The sequence below is a fragment of the Bombina bombina genome, chromosome 1 (assembly GCF_027579735.1).
Source record: "Bombina bombina isolate aBomBom1 chromosome 1, aBomBom1.pri, whole genome shotgun sequence".
Classification (NCBI taxonomy): domain Eukaryota; kingdom Metazoa; phylum Chordata; class Amphibia; order Anura; family Bombinatoridae; genus Bombina; species Bombina bombina.
In genome coordinates, this window is record NC_069499.1 from 1,097,486,765 (window position 1) to 1,097,504,602 (window position 17,838).

Here is a 17,838-nt window from a genome sequence, read left to right on the forward strand (position 1 = left end):
TTTGATAAGTGTATGTATGTATTGAATGTGTTTGCGTGTAAATGTGTTAAGTGTACAGATAAATCACTCGCTCGCTAACTAACACTACTTCTAATTCTCAATAACAAACACTCCCACTAACGCTCACTAACTACCACTAACTGACGCTCACACTAACAACTATCACTAATAACTCCCACTAACTCACTCACGCTCCCACTAACAGACTCTCTCCCACTCCCGCTAACTCCCACTAACTCACTCACTCTCTCACGCTAACACTACCAACTGACTATCTCACGCTAACACTACCAACTGACTCTCTCACGCTAACACTACCAACTGACTCTCTCACACTAACACTAACTCACTCTCAAAAAATCGCAAAATCTCTATTCTTAAATCTCCAAAGACCCACCAGCAACACAGTCAAAGAAGCCCTGCTTGTGTGGTGCTTATATACCCTGTGTAAATGTTTAATGATGTCCCAATTTCCATTGTAATTAGTGTTCAGGTGTGCTTTATTAGCAATTAATATTATTGCAATGTGTATTAGGTGTGTTAATTTGCGCATGCTCATTTTGAGTTGGTATTTGTGGAATGTGTAGAATGCGATGATGTCATAGTGGTCGTTTTCTCTAACATTGTCCAATAGTATTCTTTTTAAATGTGAATTTGCGATGGTGTGTTCTTCGTGAAGTGTTGTATATGTATGTTTTTCATAATATATAATGATATTGAATGCGATTTTTTTTTTAGTGTATGTATATATTTTTTAATCCTTGTTGTTATTGTGCGATTTTCCGCATCTTAAAGTATATGCGTATTCCCCGTATAAATAGTATTAAAACTTCCCCCGCTTGTGAATGTGTGATGCTTCATAGTTGCCAACTTTTAAAAAAAAATTCCAGGGACACTTTGCAGCAGAGCAAGCAAGCGGGTTACTGGAGTATTGGCAACCTACTGTTCAACTGCTCCGCCCACTCAGTTCTGCAATCAAAACACACCCATTTGAAAGTAATAGTATAATTTATACTTATCCATAGTTTATTATACAGATTACAGCACCAAGCTCTTACACCTACCCATTCTCTGGAACACATTCTGGGCATATGGTTATTTTTACAACACAGCATCAAAATTAGAAAGACAAATAATATGTGAACCCATTCAATAATAATAACAATATTCCATTAGGAATGAATTATATTTAAATAATATACTACATCTATTTATCATCTATCTAATTGTATATGTGTATGTGTGTGTGTATATATATATATATATATATATATATATATATATATATATATATATGCAAACAACAAATGTTGTGCAAAAGAGATTTTCAGGGACATTTCCAGGGACAAAAAAAATCCAGGGACATACAACAAAATCCAGGGACTGTCCCTGGAAATCAGGGACTGTTGGCAACTATGGATGCTTGTGTGCTTTGTTGATTGATTGATGTTGTGACATTTGCGGCGTGTTATTGTTGTGCATGATGTGGTATGCGTCATATGACCGAGCTGTGCGTATTTCTCGCGAGATCGAGTGTTAGGTGAAAAAAGCTATTTTTTGCCTTTCCCATTGATCTCTATGGGAGACTGTCTAACGCGGGCAGGATTACGCGTGTGACATACACGCGTTAGGAGCATCGTTAGATGGTCTTATATTAACTCTAAATACCGGAGTCAAACAATGCCGTGCGTTAGACATAAAACACGCGTGGCGTTAACAGCCCATCTACCGCCGAACTCTAAATCTAGCCGTAAGTCAGCTGTAGTGTAAACTGAACAGTTTTAAGTTAACCTGTCTCATTTCAAACACTGAGCAATCTTAGTCTGAGAGTATAAAATTTTATGCAGATGTAAAAATCTTAGATAAAATGCCTCCTTGCATCTGGAAAGTCCTTGCATAAAGGGGCAGTAAACTGGAATGTAATATATATATATATATAATGCATATCTGCCAAAAGGGCATCTACCATTTGTTTATTGAGGAGGAAACATTTCTGCATGGTTTTAAATATAGAATTTCTACAGCATTGTCAAATAATCATAAATACACTGCTGCTAAAAAAATTTGTTTTTATGGACCCCTAGCCCCACCATACAACTACTACCACACTGAAGTTACAATCCAAAATTGCACAAAGAAATAAAAAACATTTGCTAAGTAAGTCCTACCTCCTCTTCAAATGAAAGTGATCTGCCGTCTGACTCAGGCACACACTGTACAAAGTGCCAAGTCTGTCTCACACTGAGCATAGTGGTTTAGTGCACACTAAGAAATCCTCTCAAATGCTAATACTTTACTCCTTGTAATAACATTTCCCATGCTCAATTAGCACTATGCTATAGTACCCACTGGTGGCTGCCAAAATTTTTTTTTTTTTTTTTTTTTAGTTCTTGCCTCATGGGGCCCCCCTGGCTCATTGGGCCCCTGACAGGAGTCACCCCTGTCACCCCCTGATGGCGGCCCTGACCATTATTACAGTAGGCTGTATGACAGCGCAGAGTGTGGTTATCTTTACCTAAATAACAGCACTCACTACCATTATTACAGTAGGCTGTATGACAGCGCAGTGTGGGGTTATCTTTACCTATATAACAGCTCTCACTACCATTATTACAGTAGGCTGTATGACAGCGCAGTATGGGGTTATCTTTACCTATATAACAGCACTCACTACCATTATTGTAACTCAGTAGGCTGTATAACAGAACAGTGTGGGTTATCTTTACCTATATAACAGCACTCATTACCATTATTACAGTAGGCTGTATGACAGTGCAGTGTGGGGTTATCTTTACCTATATAACATCACTCACTACCATTATTACAGTAGGCTGTATGACAGCACAGTGTGGGGTTATCTTTACCTATATAACAGCACTCACTACCATTATTACAGTAGGCTGTATGACAGCACAGTGTGGGGTTATCTTTACCTATATAACAGCACTCATTACCATTATTACAGTAGGCTGTATGACAGCACAGTGTGGGGTTATCTTTACCTCTTTAGGCTCTGGCTGTAATGAGGGTCTCAGTAGATCCCGTACGGAACACAGCTGCTTTTTCTCTTCCTCTTGTCTGCTCTTGATCTGAAGAGACCATCACAAAAAAAGACAATGTTATAAACCTGACCAATGGTTTTGTTTATCTTAATTTTCATTCTAGAAACCCACTCATTCCTTTCTCTGACCAAATGAACATTTTCATTAGATTTTCTTTCTAAGGATGTCTCCTCCACAATTGTAGGCACACTTGCTAACTAATGAACTACAGCTTCCTTATCCTAAGATCTGGGTCTCAGAAGTATTTTCTACTGGCTAAATAACTTTGAAACAGCTTTAAGAAAAAAATACTCTTAAATCCAGGATTATTAAAGGTAAATATAGTTTTTTCAGAATATCTTAATCCAGCCATGGCCCTCATCTCAATCAGTTTGCTCATGAGCACATCATAATAACACTATCTAATAGCAATTATTTTTTTAAAAATGCAATAATAAGTTATAAGGGCTCAAAGATATGAGATGTCAGGTGTTAGAAAAAAAAGGCCAAAAGTACTTTTACATAGGGATCCATAGGAACACATGTATAAATATATGTATGTAAATAAATATACTGTATATGCATGTAATGATGTATTTATATGTGTATATATGTATTTACAGACACATATACACATATAAATACAGATATACATATGTATAGAAATACATACATTTATCTCATTACAATTATGTGCTCGTGTTTGCCCGAGCTGGCGGTTCTTATGTTTTGTTCAAAACAAGGCTCCATTAAAGTTTACGGGGGAATACAATCCTGCATTAACACATTTGCAAAGTCTTTTTTTCTGTACGAAGATGCGGCCACGAGAGAGAGAAAATTTGTACTGTACTGGGCATGCAATTTAAAAAAAAAATTTGAGTGCAGATAAAGTACTTGTAGGAGGGCAAATTTGCACTCCACTTGTAACCTAGCCCTTTAAAGGGGGGTGCTGATTTGCTGGAATGTGGGCTATAATGTATTTGAAAAGAAAACAATTTACAAAAGTATGAACGTATTGACATATAAGGTGTGCAATGACAGTTAGTATGGAGCTCCCTTGATACCAACTCAGATTCAAATCGAGATTATATCTATTTTTAACATTCATTTTTAATAATTTATACATATATATATATATATTTATTATTTTATATGTAATATTCCATAGTTTTTATGTGCACTAACCCAACCGCGTTAAGATCTAAATTGAGAAACGTGATGAGTAAATTCTTCACATAGAAAATAATGTAATTTTTATTATGAAATCCTCTATCTCTCTCTCTCTCTCTCTCTCTCTCTCTCTCTCTATATATATATATATATATATATATATATATATTTATAGCTATTGATAGTTTATTATAGATAATAGTTTTTTTTTAAAAAACAAGGTATTAGAATTTTTATTTTTTTGGATCATTTTGTTTGTTATCTTTTGTATTGGGATTTTTTTGGGGGTATTTTTTTTTTTTTTTTTAGATTAGGCATTTTTTATTTTAATGGGCTGAAAAAGAGCTGAATGCCCATAAAAATGCCCTTTTCGGGGAATGGTTAGATTAGGTTTATTTTTGTGGGTTTGGGGGGTGGAGGTTTGCAATGTTAGGGGGTGTTTGTTTTTATTTTTTTGCAAAAAAGATGTTAACTTTAGGACAATACCCTACAAAAGGACCTTTAATAGGCCCTTGGTAGTTTATTATAGATTAGGTTTTTTTTTTTTACTTTGAGGTTGTTATTTTTTTTAATTTATTTTTTTAAACGGGGTATTAGAATAGGAATATTTTTTTATTTTTTTGATCATTTCATTTGTTATTTTTTGTAATGGTATTTTTTTTAATTTTTTTTAATTTTAGTGTTTATTATTTTTTGTAATTGTAGTTTTAATTTTTTAGTAATCTTAGTTTTTTATTTTTAGTAAGGTTAGAGTTTATTAGTGTAAGCTTAGGTTTTATTTTTATTTCACAGGTAAGTTTTTATTTATTTTAACTAGGTAATTAGTAGATAGTTATATTGTAGCTAGCTTAGGTTTTATTTTTATTTCACAGGTAAGTTTGTATTTATTTTAACTAGGTAGTTAGTAAATAGTTATATTGTAGCTAGCTTAGGTTTTATTTTTATTTCACAGGTACGTTTTAGTTAATAATTGTAACTTTGTAACTTTAATTATGTTAAAGTTAGGGGTTGTTAGGTTTAGGGATTAATAGTTTAATTTAGGTTGTTGCGATCTGAGGGCCAGCGATTTAGGGGTTAATAGGTTTAGTTAGTGTTGGCAATGTTTGGGAACGGTGGTTTAGGGGTTAATAGGTTTATTTAGTGTTTCAGTTAGTGTCTGCAATGTCTGAGAACTGCTGTTTAGGGGTTAATAGGTTTAGTGTCGGTGATGTTGAGGAACTGCGGTTTAGGGGTTACTAGGTTTAGTTAGTGTTTCAGTTAGTGTTGGCGATGTTTGGGAACAGCATTTTAGGGGTTAATAGGTTTAGTTAGATTTTGCAATGTCGGAGAACGGTGATTTAGGGGTTAATAGGTTTAGGTAGTGTTGGCGATGTTAATGGACATCGGTTTAGGGGTAAATATCTTTTTTAGTGGCGGCGATGTGGGTGGCGGTTTTACATAATTTTGTTTCGGGAATCGCCAGCATATTAGGTATGTTAAGTTAAATCGTTTTTTCGGATCCTTTCGTTTTTTCGAATCCATTCTTTATTCATATGCATTATTGTATTCAATACTTCAGAATAGAATAAGGCATATGAATAAAGAATGGATCCGAAAAAATGATTTAACTTAACATAACTAATATGCCGGCGATTCCCGAAACAAAATTAACTAATTTGCCGAAATATTTTTTTTTTTTTAAAAAACTTAACTAAACTAATTTTCCGAAACTAAATTATTTATTTAACTAATGAAAACAAAACTAAATTTTTAGCGTTGCACATGTCTAAAAAACACAACAAGCAAGAATAGATCATTGCTAAAAAAAATTGTAATCTGGAAAAAATTAAAAAGCTTTTCAATATGAATTAAATTCTGAATTGCAGTTTCCTACACATCAGTTTTCAGTTATTGAAGGGCTAGATTGCAAGTGGAGCGCTAAGCAGGGGTTTATCACGGGTGTTTGCATGCGTCAGGGTTTTTTGCTAGTATTACAAGTTAAAAGTAAACGTGATTGCTTGAAGCTTAGCGCAATCTCAGATCTACTGTGTTTAATTAACTGTTCCTTGAAAAACAAAAAAAGTCACAAAACACATCAAAAATACATTACAAAGTACAGTTAGACTCATAATAACACTGTCTAATAATAAAATACATTTAAAAAATTGCACAAAATGTTATAAGGGCTCAAAGATATGAGGTTTCAGGTGTTAGAAGAAAAAAAAAAGGAGGTCGATCCGATATAAATCGTCGCCCGCAAAAGCCGGCGACGCCAATATTTGCGCGGGTTTGGTATCACATATACGGCGTAACCTAGAAGTTACGCCCGTATATTTCTGCCGTCGCCCGCAGTTTTTTGGGCCATAGGCAGGTATACCAAACCCGCGCAGTTTGGTAGCCAATATGCAGCGTAAGGACTTACGTGGCGAAAATGGAGAAAACTTACTCCATTTTCACCTCACCACAAAAAGCAGCCGTAAGAAGCCTTACGCTGACTATTGGAGCCCCGTAACTTCCTAAACTGGCTGCTAAAATAAACCTAACACCTAACGCTTGCGCAATGTCTATCTCCCTGTCAACCGCGATCTTCTAAAATAAACCTAACACCTAACGCATGCGCAATGTCTATCTCCCTGTCAACCGCGATCCCCCCCCCCCCCCCGAAATCCCTAATAAAGTTATTACCCCCTAAACCGCCGCTCCCGGACCCCGCCGCCATCTACATAAATGAACCCCCTACTGTGAGCCTCTAAAACCGCCGCCATCTACCTTATCTATCCCCTAATCTGACCCCTTACACCGCCGCTACCTATATAAAAATTATTAACCCCTAATCTAATCCCCCTATACCGCCGCCAGCTATATTAATATTATTAACCCCTAATGTAAGCCCCTTACACCGCCGCCATCTCTATTAAAATGATTAACCCCTAATTTAATCTACCTACCCCGCCGCCAGCTATATTATCTATATTAACCCTAAGTATATTATAGTTAATATAGGTATTACATTATATATATTAACTATATTAACCCTAATTATATTAGGGTTAATATAGTTAATATAGTTACTATAGTATTTATATTAACTATATTAACTCTATCTAACCCTAACACCCCTAACTAAATTTATATTAAATTAATCTAATTCATTTATAAACTAAAATATTCCTATTTAAATCTAAATACTTACCTATAAAATAAACCCTAAGATAGCTACAATATAATTAATAATTACATTGTAGCTATGTTAGGGTTAATATTTATTTTACAGGTAAATTGTTAATTATTTTAACTAGGTATAATAGATATTAAATAGTTATTAACTATTTAATATCTACCTAGTTAAAATAATTACCCAATTACCTGTAAAATAAATCCTAACCTAAGTTACAAATACACCTACACTATCAATAAATTTAATAAACTACAAACATCTATCTAAAAATACAATTAAATTAACTAAACTAAATTACAAAAAAAAACAAACACTAAATTACAAAAAATAAAAAAAAGATTACAAGATTTTTAAGCTAATTACACCTATTCTATGCCCCCTAATAAAATAATAAACCCCCAAAATAAAAAAAATTCCCTGCCCTATTCTAAATTAAACAAATTTCAAAGCTCTTTACCTTACCAGCCCTTAAAAGGGCCTTTTGTGGGGCATGCCCCAAATAATTCAGCTCTTTTGCATACAACAAATACAACCCCCCCCATTACAACCCACCACCCACATACCCCTATTCTAAAACCACCCAAACCCCCCTTAAAAAAGCCTAACACTACCCCCCTGAAGATCTCCCTACCTTGTCTTCACCACACCGGGCCGAACTCCTGATCCGATCCGGGCGATGTCTTCCTCCAAGCGGCAAAGAAGAATTCTTCCTCCGGCGATGTCTTCCTCCAAGCGGCAAAGAAGAATTCTTCCTCCGGCGACGTCTTCCTCCAAGCGGCAGCAAAGTCTTCATTCTTCCGGCGGCATCTTCAATCTTCTTTCTTCTCTCCGCCGCCGCGGAGCATCCATCCCGGCCGACTGCTGTACTACGAATGAGGTACCTTTAAATGACGTCATCCAAGATGGCGTCCGCCGAATTCCGATTGGCTGATAGGATTCTATCAGCCAATCGGAATTAAGTTAGAAAAATCTGATTGGCTGATTGAATCAGCCAATCAGATTCAAGTTCAATCCGATTGGCTGATCCGAACAGCCAATCAGATTGAGCTCGCATTCTATTGGCTGATCGGAACAGCCAATAGAATGTGAGCTCAATCTGATTGGCTGATTGGATCAGCCAATCGGATTGAACTTGAATCTGATTGGCTGATTCAATCAGCCAATCAGATTTTTCTAACTTAATTCCGATTGGCTGATAGAATCCTATCAGCCAATCGGAATTCGGCGGACGCCATCTTGGATGACGTCATTTAAAGGTACCTCATTCGTAGTACAGCAGTCGGCCGGGATGGATGCTCCGCGGCGGCGGAGCGAAGAAAGAAGATTGAAGATGCCGCCGGAAGAATGAAGACTTTGCTGCCGCTTGGAGGAAGACGTCGCCGGAGGAAGAATTCTTCTTTGCCGCTTGGAGGAAGACATCACCCGGATCAGATCAGGAGTTCGGCCCGGTGTGGTGAAGACAAGGTAGGGAGATCTTCAGGGGGGTAGTGTTAGGCTTTTTTAAGGGGGGTTTGGGTGGTTTTAGAATAGGGGTATGTGGGTGGTGGGTTGTAATGGGGGGGGGATTGTATTTGTTGTATGCAAAAGAGCTGAATTCTTTGGGGCATGCCCCACAAAAGGCCCTTTTAAGGGCTGGTAAGGTAAAGAGCTTTGAAATTTGTTTAATTTAGAATAGGGCAGGGAATTTTTTTTATTTTGGGGGTTTATTATTTTATTAGGGGGCATAGAATAGGTGTAATTAGCTTAAAAATCTTGTAATCTTTTTTTATTTTTTGTAATTTAGTGTTTGTTTTTTTTTGTAATTTAGTTTAGTTAATTTAATTGTATTTTTAGATAGATGTTTGTAGTTTATTAAATTTATTGATAGTGTAGGTGTATTTGTAACTTAGGTTAGGATTTATTTTACAGGTAATTGGGTAATTATTTTAACTAGGTAGATATTAAATAGTTAATAACTATTTAATATCTATTATACCTAGTTAAAATAATTAACAATTTACCTGTAAAATAAATATTAACCCTAACATAGCTACAATGTAATTATTAATTATATTGTAGCTATCTTAGGGTTTATTTTATAGGTAAGTATTTAGATTTAAATAGGAATATTTTAGTTTATAAATGAATTAGATTAATTTAATATAAATTTAGTTAGGGGTGTTAGGGTTAGATAGAGTTAATATAGTTAATATAAATACTATAGTAACTATATTAACCCTAATATAATTAGGGTTAATATAGTTAATATATATAATGTAATACCTATATTAACTATAATATACTTAGGGTTAATATAGATAATATAGCTGGCGGCGGGGTAGGTAGATTAAATTAGGGGTTAATCATTTTAATAGAGATGGCGGCGGTGTAAGGGGCTTACATTAGGGGTTAATAATTTTAATATAGATGGCGGCGGTGTTAGGGGCTCACTTTAGGGGGTTATAGATATAATATAGCTGGCGGCGGGGTACGGGAGCGGCGGTTTAGGGGTTAATAACTTTATTAGGTTGCGGCGGGGTACGGGAGCGGCGGTTTAGGGGTTAATAGCTTTTTTATTGTTAGGCTAGTGAGGGGGGATAGCGGATAGAGGGTTTAGACGTGTCGGGCTATGTTAGGGAGGCGTGTTAGACAGTGCGGGCTATGTTAGGGAGGCGTGTTAGACAGTGCGGGTGTTTTAGACTTTAGTCAGGTTTTATAGGCGCCGGCAGTTTCTAACGTGGCGCAAGTCACTGGCGACGCCAGAAATTTGTACTTGCGCAGATTTCTGGACATCGCTGGTTTGTCAGACTTACGGCACGTTAGCATCTGACGGCGCCATATATGGGATAGCTCGAGTTGCGAGCTGAAACTGCGGGCGACGCCGGTTCCCTCGCTTGCGCCACAAACTGCGAGCTATATCGGATCGCGCCCAAGGTAGGCAAAAGGCTTTAACACAGAGATACATACATATACATGATGAAATGTCTATATATGTTTATATGTGTTTACATATGTATGTATTTATATGTGTATTTATGTATTTACTGACATATATAGACATAAAACACATAAATACGTACATATACTGTACATATATACACATATGTATAAGTGCATTGGAGCCCTTTGCAGTTAAGTAGATGAAATCATGATGAAACACATTTATGCAATATGCATATAAGCAGGAATAATTACAATACAAGAAAATACAAGAATGTTTTTGCTAGTCTTCTGCAATGTTTAAAAGCATTTATGTTTGTATCCTGCTGCTTGAAGAAACAGTAAAGTCAAAATTAAAATTTTATGATTCAGATAGAGTATGCAATTTAAAACAACTTTTCAATTTACTTCTATTATATAATTTGCTTTGTTCTTGGGGTATCCTTTGTTGGCAAGCATACCTAAGGAGCAGTAATGCACTACTGGAAACTAACTGTTAATTGGTTGCTGCACATAAATGCATCTTGTTGTTGGCTCACCACATGATTTCAGCTAGCTCTGAGTAGTGCATTGCTGCTCCATCAACAAAGGACAGCAAGAGAAAGACGCACATTTGATAACAAAAGTAAAATAGAAAGTGGTTTACAATTGTATGCTCTGTCTGAATCATGACAGAAACGTTTTGGGTTTTGTGTCTCTTTAATATTGTTTCTTGCAATATTGTTTCTTTTAATAATACTAAATTAGCTTCAAGTAGTAAGTACCATGACATTATGCATTAGACATTGTTACAGACAGTGCATCATACACCAGAAATCATAGGCAGGGCTGGTTAGGAAACATCTAGCTGGAGATAACGTCAGCTAAACATCATTTCCATTAAATATTGTTATTCACATAACCCTGAAATGTTTTATGATGTTAACAAGGCTCATACCTTCTAAGCTGTGCTACTCAACAAGACACCCACCAGCCATCTGTTTTCTTCATAAGAATAACAATCATCTGTCACGTCTGTAAGCTATGTTGTCTATTCAAAGTTCATAAACTGACTGCATTAATGCACAAGACATTGCATACACAAAATGGCAGCTGAGCAGAGAGTGACAGAGAATCAAGCAGACTACAAAATGGCTCTGTGCTTTTTCCATTTTTCTTTTCCTACTTCTTGTTCTCCTTTTTTACACCTTTATTTTACCTCTTTCCACACCCTTGTCAATTTTTCATCTGTTTTTTCACCCACAATATTCTCCTTTAAATTCCCATTTTGTTTTTTCCACCTGTTTTTCTCCATCGGCAGCCTGATGAAACCGTGCTGTGACACGGAGAAACGCGTTGCTACTGTTTTAACCTTTTAAAATAAACTTTTAAATATCCATTTCTCGCTGCTGCCTGTTCTTGTTGGTCCAAATTTACTGCCATTGTGCCTCAATGAGAGCGGATCATCACTGAACACTGTGACATCTTCTGTGGCATCAAAGAACATCTCTGGACTCCCTCTTGGATGGGACAAGGATACTATTAACCCTTAGTGTGCCTAGGTGTCTGCCAGACGACCCACTGGTTCCGGCCTGCCAATATTGCACTACTGTGCTCTCCACCACGTGAGTAAGATTTCACCTGTACCTGCACCAACTGGTTACCTGTTTGATTTGCACCATATGGTGCCCTCTATTTTTTCATTCTAGACCTATCTACTTTGCGTCGTGGCGTGACACATTAGAGGAGCTGCCTGGAGCTGTGACACCTACTGTCATTTGGATAATCCTTTTCACAGGACATTTCATTTTATTTTATTATATACACCACATTGTAACATTGTTATACTTTGTATATTTCAATTGTTACATTTTGCTATATATAATTGGTTTGACTAGTTTATTTGTATTGCTACTTTAGTATATATTTCTCTGGAATCACAGTAATTTATTTATACACACACCATTATATATTTGCTAATACTAGCTTATACGCGAACACTTTCTGTATATATATATATATATACTTGTATATTGATCATCAAGCAGATTCACATTAGTTTTCTCCTTTGGCGCATCTTATAGCTACCAGCTTGGCCAAATATAAGTTAACTATTTGCCTATGTGTATCTTATTTGTTTTTCTCCTTATTTAATGTCCTTTCCTTTCTTCATCCCCACCCTTTCTTGATCTCTCTTCTCAAATCTCCAGCTCTCACATCCCAACACACACACAAAAAAAACTTACTGCAAATAAATATCTAATGCTTGACACAGTGTCAAGTAATTAATCATATCTTTTATTAGAGACCTTTTATAGGGATCATTGACTAATTTAATTTTCATTTAAACCAAAGATAAATTATAGCTTTTGAAACTGATCCAGTTAAAAAAAAGCAATAGCAATTAAAATGCATTTTCTAATGATATAATGGTTTTGTCTCGTCATCATGTCTCTGGCAAAATAGTTTATTTTTTTCTTTTAGAGACATGTCCAAAAAGCTCCCAATGGCATTAAATGACGGTAACCATAATAAATGATAAGTACTATGAAAATAAAATAATAAATAATAATTTTGGATCATAAATTATTGTATACCTAATTTGCATATCCCAGCCAGAGTTCTCTGGCGCATTGGTAACAATGTATACAGAGTACTTCTGGGGAAAAGCAAGAGGGGATACTTGCCTAGATTTGCTAATTTTCCAAACAGTAATTATTTGACTTATATTATATATTGGGTGGGGGGGGGGGGAGAAGTGGTAGATACCCCCTCTAAAATTTTGATATTTATATCTAAATATAAATGCCCACTTGATTCACTTTTTGATGCCAATGAGCCACCATTTTTAAAATGATTTGCAGATCATGTATACAAAAACAAATGCTACATACCACATGCATACTACTACTACTACTACTACTACTACTATTAATAATAGTTTACTTCAGTTCTTAAAAAGCTCAAAATTTGACAGCGGTATTTTGGAATGCACTTGAGCTCAACACTTAAAGGGATAGTCAAGTCAAAATTAAACTCATGATTCAGATAGACATGCAATTTTAAACAACTTTCCAATTTAATTGTATCATCATATTTGCTTTGTTCTTTTGGTATTCTTTGTTAAAAGCTAATCCTAGGTAGGCTCATATGCAAATTTCTAAGCCCTTGAAGGCTGCCATTTATCTTGGTGCAATTTGACAGTTTTTCACAGTTAGTCACAGCTAGTTCATGTGTGCCATATAGATAACATTGTGCTCACTTCCAGCACTCATTAGCTAAAATGCAAGTCGGTCAAAAAAACTGAGATAAGGGGGCAGTCTGCAGAGGCTTAGATACAAGGTAATCAGAGAGGAAAAAAGTGTATTAATATAACCATGTGGGTTATGCAAAACTGGGGAATGGGTAATTAAGTGATTATCTATTTTTTTCAACGCTAAAAAATGTTGGTGTAGACTGTCCCTTTAACTCAGTACTTGGAACACAAGTGCAGTAAGCATGAAAACAGTGCTCCCTGCGCTATTAAAAATGTCCCTTTCCACCAATAAAACTATGTGGAACAAATGATATTCAGGTAGGTTTTTATTTTTATTTATTTTTTACAATCAATCAATATCAATTTAAACAGCTTTCACATAAACAGTTTTATGCAAAACTATTTTTATCATGTTTTAATTCTTTTTATTAAGAGAGGTCAGGCAAGCATACAAATGTCAATCAGTCAAATGAATCAACGATGTTGTAGCAATACACTGTGTAGAAACACATTAGTTGTACATTTTAATCACTCATACAATGCATGAAAACCCATATATTCATACATAACTAACAGGTGTAATATATTCTACTTTTTGCTTATTGCAAATGTAGAAAATAAAGAGAATCTTCCCAGAGACATTCATAGCCTGTTGTTTCCTTCCACTCTCTGATTTTAACTTTTTAAATAACAAAACAAATAGCAAAGGGGAAAAATAAGACACAGCAGAAAAAATAACACAAAACAAAACAAACACAGAGATAAACATCTCCTCTTCAAGGTTTACAGATTTTTCAGTAATCACCAAAAGAGTATGTATAGCAGTTTACATCTGCGGTAATAATGCTAAGATAATGTGTTGTGGGATATGTAGAGGGATTTCATGTTACATACTAGCTAAACCAATGACTAATAAATAGGAAAGACGGGGTGGATAACATTTATTCGTAGGCGTTTCTGGTAAAGATTAGTGAGTATTTACCATGTTTCGAGGGGCTCTATGTAGTACAAAAGTTGTGAGTCCCTCTATTAATATTAAAAGTATCCTCATGTTTTAGGTTAGACACTAAACTCCCATTGAAACAAAACAGTATATAACAGATATGACAACAGGTTCTGAGAGAGAATAAAACGAGTATACTTCCTCCTTTTTACAAATGAAAGGTTTTTGACAATAATGCATAATTGCACTTAGGTAAGCCGCAATCTCTCAGTTCTGAAATAATATCTAGTGTACATAGTTATTCACCAATGTGATTACAGTAAAGGCTCCTCTATTTAGAGGGCATGTCATTTTGAACAAATTTGCTTTTACTTTTATCACCAATTTTGCTTTGTTCTCTTGGTATTCTTAGTTGAAAGCTAAACCTAGGAGGTTCAAATGCTAATTTCTTAGGCCTAGATTTGGAGTTTGGCGGTAGCCGTGAAAACCAGCGTTAGAGGCTCCTAGCGCTGGTTTTAGGCTACCTCCGGTATTTGGAGTCACTCAAAATAGGGTCTAACGCTCACTTTTCAGCCGCGACTTTTCCATACCGCAGATCCCCTTACGTCAATTGCGTATCCTATCTTTTCAATGGGATTTTTCTAACTCCAGTATTTAGAGTAGTGTCTGAAGTCAGCGTTAGAAATCTAACGACAAAACTCCAGCTGCAGAAAAAAGTCAGTAGTTAAGAGCTTTCTGGGCTAACGCCGGTTCATAAAGCTCTTAACTACTGTACTCTAAAGTACACTAACACCCGTAAACTACCTATGTACCCCTAAACCGATGTCCCCCCACATCGCCGCCACTCGATTAAATTTTTTTAACCCCTAATCTGCCGACCGCCACCTACGTTATCCTTATGTACCCCTAATCTGCTGCCCCTAACACCGCCGACCCCTATATTATATTTATTAACCCCTAATCTGCCCCCCACAACGTCGCCGCCAGCTACCTACACTTATTAACCCCTAATCTGCCGACTGCAAAGCGCCGCCACCTACGTTATCCTTATGTACCCCTAATCTGCTGCCCCTAACACCGCCGACCCCTATATTATATTTATTAACCCCTAACCTGCCCCCCTCAACGTCGCCTCCACCTGCCTACACTTATTAACCCCTAATCTGCTGAGCGGACCGCACCGCTACTATAATAAAGTTATTAACCCCTAATCCGCCTCACTAACCCTATAATAAATAGTATTAACCCCTAATCTGCCCTCCCTAACATCGCCGACACCTAACTTCAATTATTAACCCCTAATCTGCCGACCGGAGCTCACCGCTATTCTAATAAATGTATTAACCCCTAAAGCTAAGTCTAACCCTAACACTAACACCCCCCTAAGTTAAATATAATTTTTATCTAACGAAATTAATTAACTCTTATTAAATAAATTATTCCTATTTAAAGCTAAATAATTACCTGTAAAATAAACCCTAATATAGCTACAATATAAATTATAATTACATTGTAGCTATTTTAGGATTAATATTTATTTTACATGCAACTTTGTAATTATTTTAACCAGGTACAATAGCTATTAAATAGTTAAGAACTATTTAATAGCTACCTAGTTAAAATAATTACAACATTACCTGTAAAATAAATCCTAACCTAAGTTACAATTAAACCTAACACTATACTATCATTAAATTAATTAAATAAAATACCTATAATTACCTACAATTAAACCTAACACTACACTATCAATACATTAATTAAATACAATATCTACAAATAACTACAATGAAATAAACTAACTAAAGTACAAAAAATAAAAAAGAACTAAGTTACAAAAAATAAAAAAATATTTACAAACATAAGAAAAATATTACAACAATTTTAAACTAATTACACCTACTCTAAGCCCCCTAATAAAATAACAAAGACCCCCAAAATAAAAAATGCCCTACCCTATTCTAAATTACTAAAGTTCAAAGCTCTTTTACCTTACCAGCCCTGAACAGGGCCCTTTGCGGGGCATGCCCCAAGAAGTTCAGCTCTTTTGCCTGTAAAAAAAAACATACAATACCCCCCCCAACATTACAACCCACCACCCACATACCCCTAATCTAACCCAAACCCCCCTTAAATAAACCTAACACTAAGCCCCTGAAGATCATCCTACCTTGTCTTCACCTCACCAGGTATCACCGATCCGTCCTGGCTCCAAAATCTTCATCCAACCCAAGCGGGGGCTGGCGATCCATCATCCGGTGCTGAAGATGTCCAGAAGAGGCTCCAAAGTCTTCATCCTATCCGGGAAGAAGAGGCGATCCGAACCGGCAACCATCTTTATCCAAGCGGCATCTTCTATCTTCATCCGATGACGACCGGCTCCATCCTGAAGACCTCCACCGCAGACCCATCTTCTTCCGGCGACGTCCAACTGAAGAATGACGGTTCCTTTAAGGGACGTCATCCAAGATGGCGTCCCTCAAATTCCGATTGGCTGATAGGATTCTATCAGCCAATCGGAATTAAGGTAGGAATATTCTGATTGGCTGATGGAATCAGCCAATCAGAATCAAGTTCAATCCGATTGGCTGATCCAATCAGCCAATTAGATTGAGCTCGCATTCTATTGGCTGATCGGAACAGCCAATAGAATGCGAGCTCAATCTGATTGGCTGATTGGATCAGCAATCGGATTGAACTTGATTCTGATTGGCTGATTCCATCAGCCAATCAGAATATTCCTACCTTAATTCCGATTGGCTGATAGAATCCTATCAGCCAATCGGAATTCGAGGGACGCCATCTTGGATGACGTCCCTTAAAGGAACCGTCATTCTTCAGTTGGACGTCGCCGGAAGAAGATGGGTCCGCGGTGGAGGTCTTCAGGATGGAGCCGGTCGTCATTGGATGAAGATAGAAGATGCCGCTTGGATCAAGATGGTTGCCGGTCCGGATCGCCTCTTCTTCCCAGATAGGACGAAGACTTTGGAGCCTCTTCTGGACCTCTTCAGCCACCAGATGATGGATCGCCAGCCCCCGCTTGGGTTGGATGAAGATTTTGGAGCCAGGACGGATCGGTGATACCTGGTGAGGTGAAGACAAGGTAGGATGATCTTCAGGGGCTTAGTGTTAGGTTTATTTAAGGGGGGTTTGGGTTAGATTAGGGGTATGTGGGTGGTGGGTTGTAATGTTGGGGGGGGTATTGTATGTTTTTTTTTACAGGCAAAAGAGCTGAACTTCTTGGGGCATGCCCCGCAAAGGGCCCTGTTCAGGGCTGGTAAGGTAAAAGAGCTTTGAACTTTAGTAATTTAGAATAGGGTAGGGCATTTTTTATTTTGGGGGTCTTTGTTATTTTATTAGGGGGCTTAGAGTA

General features: G+C 36.6%; 1 protein-coding gene across 1 annotated transcript in view; it reads right to left on the reverse strand.

Moving 5' to 3' along the window:
* Positions 1 to 17,838, reverse strand: part of LOC128642528 (arf-GAP with SH3 domain, ANK repeat and PH domain-containing protein 2) — a 431,344-nt gene that overhangs the window by 193,362 nt on the left and 220,144 nt on the right. The window contains exon 9 of the mRNA XM_053695331.1: positions 3,003 to 3,089. Coding sequence (XP_053551306.1) covers positions 3,003 to 3,089 — 87 coding nt within the window. The remainder of the gene's footprint in view (positions 1 to 3,002; positions 3,090 to 17,838) is intronic.